This window comes from Eleutherodactylus coqui, chromosome 6 (assembly GCF_035609145.1).
Source record: "Eleutherodactylus coqui strain aEleCoq1 chromosome 6, aEleCoq1.hap1, whole genome shotgun sequence".
Classification (NCBI taxonomy): Eukaryota; Metazoa; Chordata; class Amphibia; order Anura; family Eleutherodactylidae; genus Eleutherodactylus; species Eleutherodactylus coqui.
In genome coordinates, this window is record NC_089842.1 from 55582184 (window position 1) to 55601244 (window position 19061).

General features: G+C 45.1%; 1 protein-coding gene across 1 annotated transcript in view; it reads left to right on the forward strand.

Moving 5' to 3' along the window:
- Positions 1 to 19061, forward strand: part of PLCH2 (phospholipase C eta 2) — a 699861-nt gene that overhangs the window by 544281 nt on the left and 136519 nt on the right. The window contains exons 10-11 of the mRNA XM_066606850.1: positions 4184 to 4355; positions 18768 to 18875. Of these exons, the coding sequence (XP_066462947.1) occupies positions 4184 to 4355; positions 18768 to 18875 (280 nt within the window). The remainder of the gene's footprint in view (positions 1 to 4183; positions 4356 to 18767; positions 18876 to 19061) is intronic.

Consider the following 19061-nt stretch of genomic DNA (forward strand, 5'->3'; position numbering starts at 1 on the left):
TTCTCCCAATGCTTTAAGAAAGCCCTTGTCATTTAGCAGTTCTCTTCCCACCCTATTCTTAACCTCTTCTAATGACACAAAAGGCTACAGTATTGCAAAATGAAAGCGCTCCTCATTAAAGCCAAAAGCTATCTCTACTGGTAAGCAGTAGAAGGAGCTATAATTTGGTCAGCGTGCAGGAAAATTATGTCTTCCTGCAGGGAAGCATTTACTCATTTTCCATACTGGTAAACTGAACTGGTCCACATGTTGTACATGTGTAGATGATAATTGGGAGATGGAGAGTCATGACATGAGTGGTAAGAAAGAACCTCTTTCCATCTTCCTCCTTGGGCCTAGCTCATACATAACAATTGGGGCACAGGGCAGCACAATAAATGGTATTGGCACTTTTTTTTTGGATCATAATAACATAGTATGTAAGACCGAAAAAAGTCACATGTCCATCTAGTTCAGCCCATTAGCAGCAATGCTGATCTAGAGGGAGGCAAAAAAAAGGTAGAAGCCAATTTTCCCAACTTAAGGGGAAAAGAATTCCTTCCTGACGCCAATCTGGCAATTAGAATAATCCCCGGATCAACAATCCTTTTGAAGTTATTAATGATTATAACATATAATATTGTATAGCTCAAGAAAGACGTCCCGGCCCCTCTTGTACTCTTATTGAATTTGCCATCACCACGTCCTCAGGCAGAGAGTTCCACAGTCTCACTGCTCTTAAAGTAATGAAAGGCTTTATAGGGGGTGGCGACTGCTGTTTATGAGAGGTGGCTGCTGCACTCTCCATATGTTGGAGGACAGCACCAGAAGAACAGCGCAGCAGCAAAAGAGCCTGAGGACCAGGGGCCAAAAATGGCAATAGACCAAGAGTATCAGATGGAATCTCCCTTCTCGCAGGGGACTCAGCCCCAAAGTAGATGACCGTGCCATGACTTGGGATCCAGATGGAAGGGAAAGCTGCTGGATCCGAAAGACTGTTCTAAGAACATTAGTGTGCAAACACTAGGGACAGTATGACGGATGAGTTCGGACTACGATGGCATCACCCCGAAGAGACTGATACAATGGTTGAGACAGGGTGTTAATCGTTACTGGTTATCTATTAGTTAGTGAGTGGTGGTGGGTACAGTATAATTGGTGAGCGGTATAAGCATTTATGATGCAAGTGTATTGATGTGGGACCGGGCCCTTCGGGGACATCGGCTCTATGTGCGAAGAGGAGTGTCCATGAAATGGTAATGTTGTAATGTGAGATGACGCTCATTTGCACCTATGATGCATGGGTCCACGATTTTGCAGAGCTCCCAAATCTAGTAACATACTCTAGTACCTACGGTGCATTAGACCGCGAGAGTGACATGCTGCAGACCTTCAGTAACACGGAGTACACTGAGTACAATGATGCTTTTGGAGCAATTCAAGTATTATTGATAGTGATGACGATGATCGCAGTGATAGCCCAGGACCCATCCGCAATACAGGTTTTAAAGGTACCTGTGGATGCCGGCCAGGGCTGGATTTTGCTGTGGACTCTCTTAAACTCTTGATAAGTACAAGATAAATAATGAAGCATGTACAAAGTTAACTATAATATATATACAGCAGCTTATTTCCCACCCCAAATGTTAAGCTTGCATGTTTTTCCTTGGCTTGTTTTGATGGGGGTATCTCCTTATGCCGTCAGCTTTCTAACAGTTATGACAAATTTAAGTATAACTTGCCTTCCCCCATAATTACTGTTGTTTTAGTCCCCTGTTGAGAGGCAGAAAAGTGGATGTTTTTTTTTACGTTGGTCCATAACGGACGGTGCATCAAGTTGTTAGGAATTATCAGATTGATTTTGTGGACAGTTATCTCTGCGAGAGTCTCAATTAAATACTACTGGAGTGGATTGTGTTCTGTACGGTGTTGCAGACCTCTCGCTCCTGGCAGCTCATTGTCTGAAGATACCGGGACACAATAACCTGCGCCCATTACAGTCATTATCAATGTAACAACTTGTGTTTTGTTTTGCACTTCAGTGTGTTGATCGATGTGTTCAAATTAGTACTTTGGAGGATCTTGTTTTCCTAGTATTGTCTTATGTATGGAGGCTTTTTATGTTTCTCATTTTTTGTCTTTTTTTATTAAGTACTGAACAAGAGCTTCATAGGTTACCCTTAATATGGCCATAGGTGTGAATGGGTTACATAGAAACCAAATATTGCATCATAGTATCATTATGATTTGTGGGGGGGGGGAGGGGTCCTTGAGTGTTCTCATGATAACTTGTTGTAGACTCTGTTCAGGTGTATCTTAGCTGCTATATATTTTCTCTATGAAACGGGAAGATGACCAGTATGTTCACCATTACTACTTAGACATGGATGGTCATGTGATCTTAGTACCTAATATGCATAGTTATGCAGTGGTACATTCCTTCATCTTGCATCAATTCATGATTTGATTTGCTCTTTAGGAGTAGGGACAGCTTGGTGATTGGCAATGCACATGTACATGTAAGCCCAAATGGCTACCATATTGCTCCACATCACTGCTCATCATGATCCCCCCCCCCCCCCCCTCTTACTCAGGAACCAAAGAGAAACTCTTTAGTGTATCAAATTTGCATTAGTGGAGATGGAAAATTTAAAAAAAAATACATAAGTGACCATCCTGCTCAATTATCTTAAAGGGGTTGTGAAGGGTTAAAAATATGGCTGGTTTCTTCTAAACACAGTACCACCCTTGTCCGTGGGTTGCGTTTGGTATTGCAGCTCAGTTCCTATTCACTTTAATAAAGCTGAGCTGAGTCCACACAACCCTGTGGACAATTGTGGCGCTGTGTTTGGAAGACAGCAGCCATGTTTCTCTAACCCTGGACGACCCCTTTAAAAAATGGATTTATGCACACAAGCAATTTTTCTAGCACAAGTTCCATCCGATTGCAATATCGCCAAAACTCACATGGGGAAAAAAACATTCATTTAAATGGGTTTGTACACAAGTAATTTTTCACTTGGATCTATGGTCCAATTTTTTAAAAGTTTCTGCATGGCCTATTCTAGTATATCTCGCACTAGAATAGACCGTGTAACATGCAGTGTCCCACACATCGGACAGCACACGGACAGGTGTCCATGCGCTGCCCAATGAGAGTTGCACCAAAGACTCTTGGGCGCAGCTCGCTCTCGGCCGTGTGAGTATGGGCCACAGACTTTTCAAACAAACCAGCATCAAATGGTTCTCATGATGAACTTTCTAGTCCACCATCAGTGTGGGTCCGGCTTCAGAAAACTCCAGTGATTATATATTGTTGCTGGGGAAGTTAGACCTGGCCAGACTCTTCATACCCATTGATCTTGCCATGACTGCATTTAGAGGAAATGTATTATAACATACTGGCTATTCAATGAATAGCTGACCAATGTAATACATAGATGGCTCAGATCCACCTCATTGGTAGTAGCTGTCCCTGCTGATTTAGAGAGGCGTGTCCTGAGCTTGGGGATCGCCTTTTATGACATCAGTAGATACCTTTAGCGGGTATACAAAAGGGTTACCTTCGTGGAAGGAGAAATGCCACTCTGCATCCATGTTTCTGGTATTTATCTTTTTATTTAATAAAAATAAGGTATTATGACACTGTTTATTAATATATAATGTTCTGCAACTGAATGCTGTATATAACTCACTGGCCTCAGTGGCCATATACCATACATGCTAGCATAATCACGAAGGCCCTAACAACAAGACAGTATGAGTCTCTGCTTTTCTCCTCCTCCCCCCTCCTTTCTGCTTTCTACACACTTCAATGAGCAGCAGGAGTCACACATCTCTACTTTCTGTATTTCATATTCACCTTTGTTACTAGAGATGGGCATCACTTGACACCAGAAAGTAGCCAGCAAATCAATAAGAAGGGAGACCCGTAGTGGCCAGCAATTTAGAGGGCTTTTTAAGCAGAAAACCATCATTTTGGGTAAAGTGATTTGCACTTTTGCTAGTTATCACATAAGCACAAGTTTAGTTTTTTGACTCTGCGACTATTTAACCTGTAGTGAAACAAGGATTTCACGTGTTGTATTACCTTGAATTTATCATTACTGTCTAGAAAAACTGGATTCATATTGTTTTCTGTTGACACATTGTATAATCTGAAAAAGGATTTATGACACGGTTTCCATTTTTCCTGCCTTCACAGATACCCTGTCATCTTGTCCATTGAAAATCACTGCAGTGTGGTGCAGCAAAAGAAGATGGCTCAGTATCTGACTGAAATCCTAGGAGACAAGTTAGATCTGTCTGCTGTGTTGAATGGGGATTCAACTAAGCTGCCTTCTCCAGAAAACCTGAAAGGGAAGATATTAGTAAAGGTAAATGTGAACAAAGCAAATTGGATGGAACGATCAATAAATAGAGATTACTGCAGATGGAACAATTTGTATTTGGAAATGTTTTTGCTTCCAAGTCTACATGGGTCTTCTATATGCTCCTTGCTGCTTTGACATCTTTTCCCAGAGGAGGCGCTGCTGAACTCTGACCCCTGCATCCTTTCTGGCCACAAAACCCTAAACCACTGTACTAGAGACAAAAAGAGATTCTTTTGAGATTCTTTTGAGATTCTTTTGAGATTCTTTTGAGATTCTTTTGAGATTCTTTTGAGATTCTTTTGAGATTCTTTTGAGATTCTTTTGAGATTCCTTTGAGATTCCTTTGAGATTCCTTTGAGATTCCTTTGAGATTCCTTTGAGATTCCTTTGAGATTCCTTTGAGATTCCTTTGAGATTCCTTTGAGATTCCTTTGAGATTCCTTTGAGATTCTTTTGAGATTCCTGCCAGATTGTTGCCATAAGTTCTTCCCATTCACTGTACAGTGCATGTGAATGACTAAAGGATCACTGTTTACATGCAACGTTGTGCAAATGAGCGAACTATGATTTTTAAGCGTGCATAAAATAAACGACAAACGAGAAGCAAACAAATGCGTTCATTCAATTTATTGGCCATGTTTATTCTGAGCAATTATCGTTCAAATTCCCATGAACGAACAATTTTTTTAAAATGATGATTGTTCAGTTTAAAAGGGCCGTTGGACATAGAGTACATTTTTCAAAATCTCCTTAGCCTAACAGGTGCTTTGTTCTCTTCTCATCTCCCCCTATTGAGTTTTAGTACCTTTGTATGAGGGGTGGTGGAAGAGAAAGTGCCAAGCTTTCAGCACATATTTCTGGCTGATTAGAGTGACTGTCACTTTTTAAGTCCATTGATCTGACAAAGTTGATCTTCAATACACTATTACTATAATACTGTCTCCGGAGGACAAAATATGCATCTCAAAGAGTAAGAAAATGTCTCATCCGACTGCAGCTACAGAAGCCAATCCAACCTATGTGACTACTGTCAAGATATCATTATATTCAGAATATTCTACAATTTAGTAGCCAGTGTTTAACGGATACCATTGTCCTGTGTTTGCTTCTTCTCAACCCTACCCTTCACATTGCCTTTTAATATTAAAGTACCAAAATATAAGTATTGAGGACCACTTGTAATGCTCAGTGGCTGTATGAGATTAGGGAAGAAAATGAGCTTTATTCTTCCAAAAACTGCACCTTTCTTGTCCATAGACTCACTGGCATTGCCGCTCAGCTCTGTAGTAACCTGGACTGGCACTACCGAATAGAAGTACTTTACCTGCATGTTAAGTGCAACTGTTCCAAATACCAGTTCATGTAACAAAGGGTAGTTATGCTGGATGTCATTTAGTAAGAAGAGGAAGTCAGGATAGGAACTAAAGAGTTTAGGTTATTTAGACATCATTGTAAATCACGTAGTTGCTGAGCTGTGACAAGGGGACAAGAGAGGGGAGTTATATAATGTGGTGCCTTTACTGTTTGACCATTGATCTGCCTCTTCCTGGAACAGGTGAACTGGTGGCAGAGCCAGCGAAAGGATGGCACCAGGGAATATAACGCCCTCCAGTCCCAGGGCAAATTTTGTTCCAGGATGAGAGGGTCTCTTGAAGTCCATCTTTTTGCTGATTAATTCCCTAATATATCCTTTATACTAGTTAGAGCTTGAGTATTCTGTACATTTTTGAAAAAAATTAAGTGTGGTTCGTCTTAAGTTTTTTTTGTTTGTTTTTTTAAGTTTTAGTTTTTTTTTAAATCTTTCAATACATTATATGGTACATTAAATGCTATCCTTAAAAAGTACAACTTGTCCCACAAAAAGCGAGTTCTCCTACGGCTATGTCAATAAAAAATTAAAGCGTTACAGCTGTTGCAAAGCAGGGATCAAAAATCACGTATAAAAAAAAAAAAAAAAAAAAAGGAAAACTGCTGCAATGGGAGAAGTTTTAATATATGCGGTTGCATGACTCTGGACTTTTTTTCATTGTTTAGAGGAGCATTTTCCATACAGTTATCCAAATACTAAATCTAATCGTTGCATGCCCAGTATAAGAAGTACTTTGATATTCTAACACAAAAGTGAATATACACTATCTTATATCGGGCCCTTGCAATGCTTAACACATTTCAATTATTTTTGGCTCCATTTATCTACATGAAAGGTGTCCCAAGTGACCTAGTTTAGCATACAACTCAACATGTGACATGCCGATCAATAAAAATAACATCTAAAGAATCAATAAAACCCTTGTGCTGACAAAGTCAGAGCTAAATGTCGGCTATTTATTTTTTAAAGCCAAGCACTAATAATTGTGACACCTCACATTACAAGACTAGCCCACGTGGGAAGTCCCAGTTTTCTCGCAGACTTCCTGGAAATGTAATCTATAGAAAAAGCTTTGCTTTCCTCAGTTTATAAGTTTTTCTGCCAGGTAGGAATGCTGCCATCCTGTAGGTGGTGCTGCAGTGGTATTGTTCCGTCTTCCTTGTTTGAATAAATTACCCAGAGGACCATGCATGGTTGTGGAAATCTCCCCACTCGCCTCTCAGATGTCTTCTCACACCCCTTCTGAGTGTTCTCCTTAGGGATGCCATCCCCTTACCCGCTCGCCACCTAGGTGTCTCTACACACTTTTTGGGTGCTCTCCTTAAGGAGAGACAACACCCCTCTTGACCCCTGTGTGTATACAGACATGTCAACCCTACAGAATGTAAACCGAGCCTAGTGGGGCAGATTGGAGCAGTGGTTTAGGGCCAGTGTGGAATCGTAGTGGTGATTATAAGTTAGTTTAATGTGTTTTAACATATTCTGCCCTCTCCATTGTTTTTTCTACAACAGCCTCCTTAAATATCCCTATTTGTTTCCCATTGCTTATATATAGCACCTACATATTTGGCAGCATTGTACAGAGATTCTCAACGTGTCATATCAATCCCTGTAGTTAAAGAGGCTCCTAATCTAATTTCCTCATCTCTCAGACACACAAGGACAAAATTTCATAGGAAACCATTTAAATTAAGTGTTTGTTTTTGGAATGTATATGGAATACCCAAAGCAAACAAAGGATGCCAACTCCATGCAGATCTTTTCCATGGCCTGATGGATAATAATTAGAGATGAGCGAACGTACTCGTCCGAGCTTGATACTCGTTCGAGTATTAGCGTGTTTGAGATGCTCGTTACTCGTAACGAGTACCACGCGATGTTCGAGTTACTTTCACTTTCATCTCTGAGACGTTAGCGCGCTTTTCTGGCCAATAGAAAGACGGAAGGCATTACAACTTCCCCCTGCGACGTTCAAGCCCTATACCACCCCCCTGCAGTGAGTGGCTGGCGGGATCAGGTGTCACCCGAGTATATAAATCGGGCCCTCCCGCGGCTCGCCACAGATGCATTCTGACAGAGATCAGGGACAGTGCTGCTGGTGCCGGAGCTGCTATAGGGAGAGTGATAGGATTGATTTTAGGCTTCAAGAACCCCAACGGTCCTTCTTAGGGCCACATCTGACCGTGTGCAGTACTGTTGAGGCTGCTTTTTGCAGTGTTGCACATTTTTTTTTGTATATCGGCCGTGCAGAGTATTGCATCCAGAGCATTATGTCCTGCAGTAATTTTACATAGTCCAGGGCCAGTAGTGGTGGTGAGGCAGGGACAGTGAAAGACCTATCCAGTCTATATAGGCAGTGGGCTTTTCCAAAAAAATTTGGGAAAAAAAATCTATTTGGGCTGCATGTGACCATCCTGACTGTACTGCGTCACTGCTGGGGGTAGTTGTCCTAATTCATACGCAGCCAGCTAAGTGTTACTGCAGGCTTGCACAAAATTCTTTCTTGCCTCTGCTGTGCGTTCCGTAAGCGAAGTCAGCCTCCAACCACAGGCCAATAAGCGGCACATTTAATTACAGCGTTCTGTTTCTGCACTACTGGTAATACAGCATGCTGAGGGGTAGGGGTAGGCCTAGAGGACGTGGACGCGGATGCCCAAGTCAGGGTGTGGGCACAGGCCGAGCTCCTGATCCAGGTGTATCGCAGCCGACTGCTGCGGGATTAGGAGAGAGGCACGTTTCTGGCGTCCCCACATTCATCTCACAATTAATGGGTCCACGCGGTAGACCTTTATTAGAAAATGAGCAGTGTCAGCAGGTCCTGTCGTGGATGGCAGAAAGTGCATCCAGCAATCTATCGACCACCCAGAATTCTGCACCTTCCACTGCTGCAACTCTGAATCCTCTGGCTGCTGCTCCTCCTTCCTCCCAGCCTCCTCACTCCATTACAATGACACATTCTGAGGAGCAGGCAGACTCCCAGGAACTGCTCTCGGGCCCCTGCCCAGAATGGGCAGCAATGGTTCCGAATCCTCTCCCACCGGAGGAGTTTGTCGTGACCGATGCCCAACCTTTGGAAAGTTCCCGGGGTCCGGGGGATGAGGCTGGGGACTTCCGGCAACTGTCTCAAGAGCTTTCAGTGGGTGAGGAGGACGATGACGATGAGACACAGTTGTCTATCACTCAGGTAGTAGTAATTGGAGTAAGTCTGAGGGAGGAGCACACAGAGGATTAGGAGGAAGAGCAGCAGAACGATGAGGTGACTGACCCCACCTGGTTTGCTACGCCTACTGAGGACAGGTCTTCAGAGGGGGAGGCAAGTGCAGCAGCAGGGCAGGTTGGAAGAGGCAGTGCGGTGGCCAGGGGTAGAGGCAGGGCCAGACCGAATAATCCACCAACTATTTCCCAAAGTGCCCCCTCTTGCCATGCCACCCTGCAGAGGCCGAGGTGCTCAAAGGTCTGGCAGTTTTTCACTGAGAGTGCAGACGACCGACGAACAGTGGTGTGCAACCTGTGTCGCGCCAAGATCAGCCGGGGAGCCACCACCACCAGCCTCACCACCACCACCATGCGCAGGCATATGATGGCCAAGCACCCCACAAGGTGGGACGAAGGCCGTTCACGGCCTCCGGTTTGCACCGCTGCCTCTCCCCCTGTGCCCCAACCTGCCACTGAGATCCAACCCCCCTCTCAGGACACAGGCACCACCATCTCCTGGCCTGCACCCACACCCTCACCTCCGCTGTCCTCGACCCCATCCACCAATGTCTGTCAGCGCACTGTCCAGCCGTCGCTAGCGCAAGTGTTGGAGCGCAAGCGCAAATACGCCACCACGCACCCGCACGCTCAAGCGTTAAACGTGCACATAGCCAAATTTATCAGCCTGGAAATGCTGCCATATAGGGTTGTGGAAACGGAGGCTTTCAAAGGTATGATGGCGGCGGCAGCCCCGCGCTACTCAGTTCCCAGTCGCCACTACTTTTCCCGATGTGCCATCCCAGCCCTGCACGACCACGTCTTCCGCAACATTGTACGCGCCCTCACCAACACGGTTACTGCCAAGGTCCACTTAACAACAGACACGTGGACAAGCACAGGCAGGCAGGGCCACTATATCTCCCTGACGGCACATTGGGTGAATTTAGTGGAGGCTGGGACATAGTCAGAGCCTGGGACCGCTCACGTCCTACCCACCCCCAGAATTGCGGGCCCCAGCTCAGTGGTGGTATCTGCGGCGGTGTATGCTTCCTCCACTAAACCACCCTCCTCCTACTCCTCCTCCTCCTCCTATGCAACCTCTGTCTCGCAATCAAGATGTGTCAGCAGCAGCACGTCGCCAGCAGTCGGTGTTGCGCGGCACGGCAGCACAGCGGTAGGCAAGCATCAGCAGGCCGTGCTGAAACTACTCAGCTTAGGAGAGAAGAGGCACACGGCCCACGAACTGCTGCAGGGTCTGACAGAGCAGACCGACCGCTGGCTTGCACCGCTGAGCCTCCAACCGGGCATGGTCGTGTGTGACAACGGCCGTAGCCTGGTGGCGGCTCTGCAGCTCGGCAGCCTCACACACGTGCCATGCCTGGCCCACGTCTTTAATTTGGTGGTTCAGCGCTTTCTGAAAAGCTACCCACGCTTGTCAGACCTGCTCGGAAAAGGTGCGCCGGCTCTGCGCACATTTCCGCAAGTCCCACACGGACGCTGCCACCCTGCGCACCCTGCAACATCGGTTTCATCTGCCAGTGCACCGTCTGCTGTGCGACGTGCCCACACGGTGGAACTCTACGCTTCACATGTTGGCCAGGCTCTATGAGCAGCGTAGAGCTATAGTGGAATACCAAGTCCAACATGTTCGGCGCAGTGGGAGTCAGCCTCCTCAATTCTTTACAGAAGAGTGGGCCTGGTTGGCAGACATCTGCCAGGTCCTTGGAAACTTTGAGGAGTCTACCCAGATGGTGAGCGGCGATGCTGCAATCATTAGCGTCACCATTCCTCTGCTATGTCTCTTGAGAAGTTCCCTGCAAAGCATAAAGGCAGACGCTTTGCACTCGAAAACAGAGCGGGGGAAGACAGTATGTCGCTGGATAGTCAGAGCACCCTCCTGTCTATATCTCAGCGTGTTGAGGAGGAGGAGGAGGAGCATGAGGAGGAGGGGGAAGAGACAGCTTGGCCCAATGCTGAGGGTACCCATGCTGCTTGCCTGTCATCCTTTCAGCGTGTATGGCCTGAGGAGGAGGAAAGTGATCTTCCTAGTGAGGACAGCCATGTGCTGCGTACAGGTACCCTGGCACACATGGCTGACTTCATGTTAGGATGCCTTTCTCGTGACCCTCGCGTTACACGCATTCTGGCCACTATGGATTACTGGGTGTACACACTGCTTGACCCACGGTATAAGGAGAAACTTTCCACTCTCATACCCGAAGAGGAAAGGGGTTCGAGAGTGCTGCTGTACCACAGGACCCTGGCGGACAAACTGATGGTAAAATTCCCATCCGACAGCGCTAGTGGCCGAAGGCGCAGTTCCGAGGGCCAGGTAGCAGGGGAGGCGCGGAGATCAGGCAGCATGTACAGCACAGGCAGGAGAACAGTCTCTAAGGTCTTTGACAGCTTTCTGGCTCCCCAGCAAGACTGTGTCACCGGTCCCCAGTCAAGGCTGAGTCGGCGGGAGCACTGTAAAAGGATGGTGAGGGAGTACGTAGCCGATCGCACGACCGTCCTCGGTGACGCCTCTGCCCCCTACAACTACTGGGTGTCGAAGCTGGACACGTGGCCTGAACTCGCGCTGTATGCCCTGGAGGTGCTTGCTTGTCCTGCGGCTAGCGTCTTGTCAGAGAGGGTGTTTAGTGCGGCTGGGGGAATCATCACAGATAAGCGTACCCGCCTGTCAACCGACAGGCTTACACATCAAGATGAACAAAGCCTGGATTTCCCCAGACTTCTCTTCTCCACCAGCGGACAGCAGCGATACCTAAACAATACGTAGGCTGCACCCGCGGATGGAAGCATTGTTCTCTATCACCATCAAAAACGTGGACCTTTTAGCTTCATCAATCTGTGTATAATATTCATCCTCCTCCTCCTGCTCCTCCTCCTGAAACCTGACGTAATCACGCCGAACGGGCAATTTTTCTTAGGCCCACAAGGCTCAGTCATATAATTTTTGTAAACAATTTTTATACGTTTCAATGCTCATTAAAGCGTTGAAACTTGCACCTGAACCAATTTTTATTTTAACTGGGCTGCCTCCAGGCCTAGTTACAAATTAAGCCACATTAACCAAAGCGATAAATGGGTTTCACCTGCCCTCTTGGTTGGGCATGGGCAATTTTTCTGACGTACATTAGTACTGTTGGTACACCAATTTTTTGGGGCCCTCGCCTACAGTGTAATCCAATTAATTTTTTGCCCACCTGCATTAAAGCTGACGTTACATCAGCTGTGCTGGGCACTGCAATGGGATATATTTATGTACCGCCGGTGGCTTCCTGGCACCCACCCATGCTGTCGGTCCACACGGTAACTGCATGTGTCCACTTCTAAAGAACCCCAGTCTGACTGGGGCATGCAGTGTGGGCCGAAGCCCACCTGCATTAAACATGACATCACCTCAGCTGTGCTGGGCACTGCAATGGGATATATTTATGTACCGTCGGTGGGTTCCAGGGAGCCACCCATGCTGTCGGTCCACACGGAGTTGTAACTGCATGTGTCCACTTCTAAAGAACCCCAGTCTGACTGAGGCATGCAGTGTGGCCGAAGCCCACCTGCATTAAACATGACATTACCTCAGCTGTGATGGGCAATGCAATGGGATATATTTAAGTACCGCCGGTGGCTTCCTGGCACCCACCCATGCTGTCGGTCCACAGGGACTTCACAATAGGGAGTTGTACCTGCCTGTGTCTATGAATTAAAAACCCCGGTCAGGGTTGGGGCATGCAGTGTGGGCCGAAGCCCACCTGCATTTAATCTGATGTTAGCTCTGCTGTCCAGGGCACTGCAATGGGATACATTTATGTACAGCCGGTGGGTTCCAGGGAGCCACCCATGCTGTGGGTGCAGACGGAATTCCCATTGCGGAGTTGTACCTGCCAGTGACTATTTATTTATAAAAAACCGCGGTCTGACTGGGGCATGCAGACACCTTGACAGAATGAATAGTGTGTGGCACATAGGTTCCCTATTGCTATGCCCACGTGTGCAGCTCCTGATGGCGGTGGCACAGGATTATATTTCTCATTGCTTCTGTACAGCATTGTGGGCTATCGCCCCGGCCCTTTTAAAGAGGGTCGCTGCCTAGCCGTGCCAACGCTCTGCAGTGTGTGCCTGCGGTTCCTCCTCATGGCAGACGCACTTATAAATAGACATATGAGGGTGGTGTGGCATGAGGGCAGCTGAAGGCTGCGCAGGGACACTTTGGTGTGCGCTGTGGACACTTAGTCGTGCGGGGGGGGGGGGGGGGTTGGGCAGCATGTAACCCAGGAGAAGTGGCAGCGGAGTGTCATGCAGGCAGTGATTGTGCTTTTTTGGAGGTAGTGTGGTGCTTAGCTAAGGTATGCATTGCTAATGAGTGCTTTTCAGAAGTAAAAATTATTGGGAGGGGGGGCACTCTTGCTGCTATTGTGGCTTAATAGTGGGACCTGGGAACTTGAGATGCAGCCCCTCGCCTGCCCTATCCGTTGCTGTGTCGTTCCCATCACTTTCTTGAATTGCCCAGATTTTCACAAATGGAAACCTTAGCGAGCATCGGCGATATACAAAAATGCTCGGGTCGCCCATTGACTTCAATGGGGTTCGTTACTCGAAACGAACCCTCGAGCATCGCGAAAATTTCGTCCCGAGTAACGAGCACCCGAGCATTTTTGTGCTTGCTCATCTCTAATAATAATGCCCTGCAAGAAATCAGTGCTCACAACTGAGCCACTGCGTTGTTTCATGCCCAAAGTATGCCATGTCCTGTTCATTTGGGGAACTGGGGCGATCCGATCTAACAGATCTTCACTGATGTTTTTGCATGCCATTTCCACATAGGATATGTATGACATAATTATTTAATTACATTGGGGGGAAGATTCTAAATGACTATTCTGCAATATACCACCTACTACTTTTCTATAGTTTCTACATCAGGATAGGAGGTGGCTATTTTACTGTACGAGAAGTGAGACCTTGGAAGACTCAGCCAAGAAAAGTTGTCATGGTTAACTCATAGAAGGGGCCAGAAGGTCTGCTTTATGTGTAGTAATAATAATGCAAGTAATAGGTAAACGTTATAGCTAGAGATGAGCGAACGTACTCGGTGAGGGCGATTTTGCAATTGAGCACCGAGATTTTCGAGTACTTCACTACTCGGGTGAAAAGTACTCGGGTGCGCTGTGGGTGAGCGGGGGATTGCAGCGGGGAGTGGGGGGGAGAGGGAGAGAGAGAGGGCTCCCCCCTGCTACCCCCCACTCCCCTCTGCAACCCCCCCGCCCCACAGCGCACCCGAGTACTTTTCACCCGAGTAGTGAAGTACTCGAAAATCGCGGTGCTCGATTGCAAAATCGCCCTTACCGAGTACGTTCGCTCATCTCTAGTTATAAGTAATGTCACAGAAGAATATAGAGTTTTGCTTTTTTGAGTTCTTTTCTTCTTGTCGTTCCTCTTGATCAGCATTGCAGCTAGATGGATGTGTGTTTTGTCAACCTTACAAACTGGTATTAGTGTAAGTTACTTCTACCACTCCAATGCAGTCATATGCATAATAATTAGAGATGAGCGAGTATACTCGCTAAGGTACATTACTCGAGCGAGTAGTGCCTTAGCCGAGTGTCTCCCCGCTCGTCTCTAAAGATTTGGGGAGCAGCGGGGGAGAGTGGGGAGGAATGGAGGGGAGATCTCTCTCTCCCTCTCTCCCCCCCGCTCCCCGCTGCAACCCACCTGTCACCCATGCCGCCCCTGAATCTTTAGAGACGAGTGGGGGATACTCGGCTAAGGCACTACTCGCTTGAGTAATGTGCCTTAGCGAGTATCTCCCCGCTCGTCTCTAAAGATTCGGGGGGGGGGAGGCGGGGGAGAGCGGGGAGCAACGGAGGGGAGATCTCTCTCTCTCCCCCCCCCTCCCCCTTGCTCCCCGCCGCAACTCAAATCTTTAGAGACGAGCGGGGAGATACTCGGCTAAGGTACTACTCGCTCGAGTAATGTGCCTTAGCGAGTATACTCGCTCATCTCTAATAGTAATCTATCTCTCTAGCAGCCCACGCTTTACGTGAAGTAATTCTAGGTTTTCCTGGCCTAAATATATTACAGGCATAAAGCAAATAATAAAAAAATATATATATCGTATTCAACAAACCTTCTGTTCATGTCGTGTGGAGTTTCCTAGATGCCACTTGTGTTAAAACGGGCTCTAAATGAAGGGATATTTGAGCCAGTCAAGTGTTCTTCTAATCGTCCTCTAATTTACATTTTAATACTTGTAAGTGCCTTAGAAATCCTTGTTTTCCTCCTTATTTGCTCAGTGGAGTGGCAGTAAACTGATGGTATTATTTAATGTGTTAAAGTGACTTGTCTCCTCTTTGATGACAATGAAAGGGACGCTTGCGGCAGTGCGGTGTAAACAACCCTTCATTTAACACTTCTTTTTGTGTGTTCGCCGCTCTATTTCTAGAATTGATATTCTAGGGGATCCTAGGAAGGAATAGAGTGAATAAGATGTCTAATTAATGGTGCTGTCTAATAGCAGTCTTCCCCACCATACAGAGGACCCGGGTCATTATCTGGTGCAGTTTTACTCTTGCTAAGAATCATGTGGAAGGTGAACTAGTCCCCTGACATCAGAGCCCGGCATGTAAACGTATAGAAGAAAACAAGTTAGTTAACGCTGTACCTTTGGGAGCCATTATTTTGTGAGAAGCATTTAGAGGATCTGAACGTACGGACCTCTTAAACGTGTATTCAGCAAATGACACATTGTTTAACCCCTAAATGACGCAGCCCCCTTTTTTTCCATTTTCGTTTTTTTCCTCTCCCCTTTAAAAAAAAAAAATTGTAACTCCTTTATTTATACATCGACGTCGCTGTATGAGGGCTTGTTTTTTGCGGGACGAGCTGTATTTGTTAATGGTGCTATTTAAAGTACCATATAATGTACTGGAAAACTTTTTTAAAAATTCTAAGTGAAGTAAAATGAAAAAAAAGACACTCCACCATATTTCAGTGCGATTTGTTTCTACGGCGCACAAACTGCAACCAAAATGACATAAGTTTATTCTATGGGTCAGTACGATTACTACAATACCAAACATTTAAAGTTTTTTTTACTGTCCTACTTTTTTTTTCAGAGACATTTTATTTTTTTCAATTATTTTCGGCCGTCATCTTGTGCGCACAATATCTTTATTATTTTTTTGTCGATGTAGTTGAGCGAGGTCTCATTTTTTGCGGGATGTCCTGTAGTTTCCGTTAGTACCAATTCGGAATACGTTAGACTTTTGGATCGGTTTTTATTGCGTTTTTTTCTGGGAGACGGGGACTGAAAGTGCATTTCTGGCATTCTTTTTTTTTTTTTTTTTTCCGGACAACGTTCACCATGCGGGGTAAATAATGTGCTACTTTGATAGATCTAAATTTTACAGCCGTAGCGATACCAAATATGTATTTTTTTTTTTATGATTTAGATTTTTTAATTATAGATATGGCAAAGGGAGGGAGATTTTATATCTTTTTTTTTTTTTTTTTTTTTTTTTTTTGCGCAATGAAAAAAACTTTATTGATCTTTTTTTTAACCTTACTTTTAGGTCCCTATGCGGAACTACAAAATGCAATGCTTTGATCGCTCTTGCAGGATGATGTAATGCTACAGCATTACGTCATACTGCAGTTTAACAGGCAGCTTATCAAGCCACCCCACAGGGATGGCTTGATAAGCAGTCTCCTAAGGCAGCCCTAGGAGGCCCCCAGCTGCCATGACACCTGCATGGCTCCCCCAATCTCACCGCGGGAGGGCCGTACAGGACCCCCGAACATCGTTTGGGGGATTTAAATGCCGCTGTCAAATCTGATATTTAAAGGGTTAATAGCTGCGATCGGCCACACAGCCGATAGCAGCTATTGCCCGCAACCTCTTTTCATACATACCGGATGTAAATCTACTTCCTAGAGCAGAAAGGGGTTAAATCAAACCCAGGTGGGGGAGCAGCGGAAAAGCAGTTTTTTGTCAGGGTGAGTCCGCTGCACTCCTCCCTGAAAAATATGCGTTTGCACAGGGGGAAAGGGCAGTTGTCAAGACCGTGATGCCAGTACATTTACAGACCAAAGCCTGAGGTGGACAAAATTAATATAAAAATGAGAAAGATCAAATAAAACATTTCTTTCCCCTGAAGTGTAGTGCGGAACCTCAGTGCAGATGGTGAATGGTGGGAAGGGACTCCCGGAGGCAAAATTAATTATGAAATCCTTGAACAGGTGATTGCTTGAACATGACAGGAATCTTCAGATTTATTTGGTGCAACTGGAGAATTACTTTGCATTTTCAGTACAATTCAAAGTTACGTTTCTTTAAAGTGCAGTTCACAATTTGCTTAGAGGTAGTTAAATTACGAGTAGAGCGTTTGCAGTATGAAGCTCAGACTTCCTATCTGGGCAACAAACCAGGCTCTCCGACAGTATTTAAGCACGGGATTTCTTCCTATCCTCTATGCTTTGCCCTCCTGCTTTCTCCTCTCTGGTTGCAGCTAGTCTCTTGAATTCTGAGGTTTGTTTTTTAGAAAACATTGCAATTACTTTGGTCTTTGGCTGATTCTTTTCTATTCTTTCAAATATTGAGATTTCTTTAGTGTTTTACGGTTATTCTAGATTCTTGCTGATGTTTATCTATTCCTCCTCTTCACTCTCTTTTTAGTCTGATTTATAGAACTTTTGAGAACTCACACTTTCTGTCCTTCCCACTGCACTGGTTAGTAGCTTTTTCTTCCTCTGGAGCTCTCTGTCTAGCAACCTCCTTCTACCTTGCTCCTCAATCCCCTTCTTTAGACTGACCCACTCTTCTCCTACTCAAACTCCTCCTATTCCTTACCACTAACTCCTCTCTACCAACCCGTGCGTAGAACCTTTCTACCTATCCATGGCTGTCTCTCTTCCAACTAGCTGACTCATACCTCTAAGCTAGGGTGTACCTTGTGGAGAATAAAGTGTGATTGACCAACATCAAATTAACATTTTTAATTGACATGTACAGCAATAACACCCCTTAGGAATCCACAGCCTTTTATGGAGTGTACAAACAATCCTGTACACTACATTAAACGTTTTGTTAAAATTTTTTCCTAATTTTCCATGTTAAGATTTGTATTTCTAAAAGGATCCGACTATCTTGTAGTTTTTATATTGACCACTCAGGGCGCTTTTACCCGAAATGTTATGATAAGTTTCTCATTCGATCAATTATTGTTCAGTGTTAATGCTGCCAGCAACTAACTGACAAATGCTATTCACTTATTGTAAATTGTTCAGTTTTAGTAGGCATAAAAATCAAATCCATCTGGATAAACAGGCAGTTCATCTATGAACTGCCTGTTTACTGTGAATGGAGGTGGGTGGTCATAAGTGATCTCCTGTTGACTTCATCTCCTCAATGAGTGATGATCTCTCCTGTCTAAAAAGCACAAAAGCAATCATCACTGGGATTACTGTTGGGGACTTAAGCACTTCTAAAAAACGGGAAGTGCTTTTTTTTTATGCAAATCTACGTAATGTTAGACTCTTTAAAGAGTCAATTTCTTTTCTTTGAGAAGAAAACTAATGCAAACTTTTGAAACTACAGTACATATGAAACTGTTAGTAAGTACGGCAAGTTGTGTAAAGTTTTTTCCGACTTCTGACTGGAGTGTATAGTTTCCTTGATTTATGAATAATGGATAGGATGACACAATAGCATTAGCAGAACCATCACCAATGGAAATTACATCTTCTTATGTAACATTATTGCTGAATATATTTCCAGTAAGTGTATAAAGTATAAGAACAGTGGATGATGATGATGTTGTTGATTTATATTATTTTTCATCTTGTAGGGAAAAAAACTCCCAGCCAGTATTAGTGACGATGCAGAAGAAGGGGAAGTCTCGGATGAAGACAGTGCCGATGAGATAGATGATGACTGCAAGCTGATTAATGGCGATGTATGTAAAATAAGATTGTATGACTGTTTATGGGTTGTAAGTACGGTAATAAGCTTCTCACAAAGCAATGTGACGCAGGTCAAGATGATGAAAATTACCCATTTATCAGTCAGTCAGGTTTCTTGAGAGACTCATTTTATGAGTATACAGGTGCTGCTGATGCCGGTCTCTTTCAAGCTGTGAGTC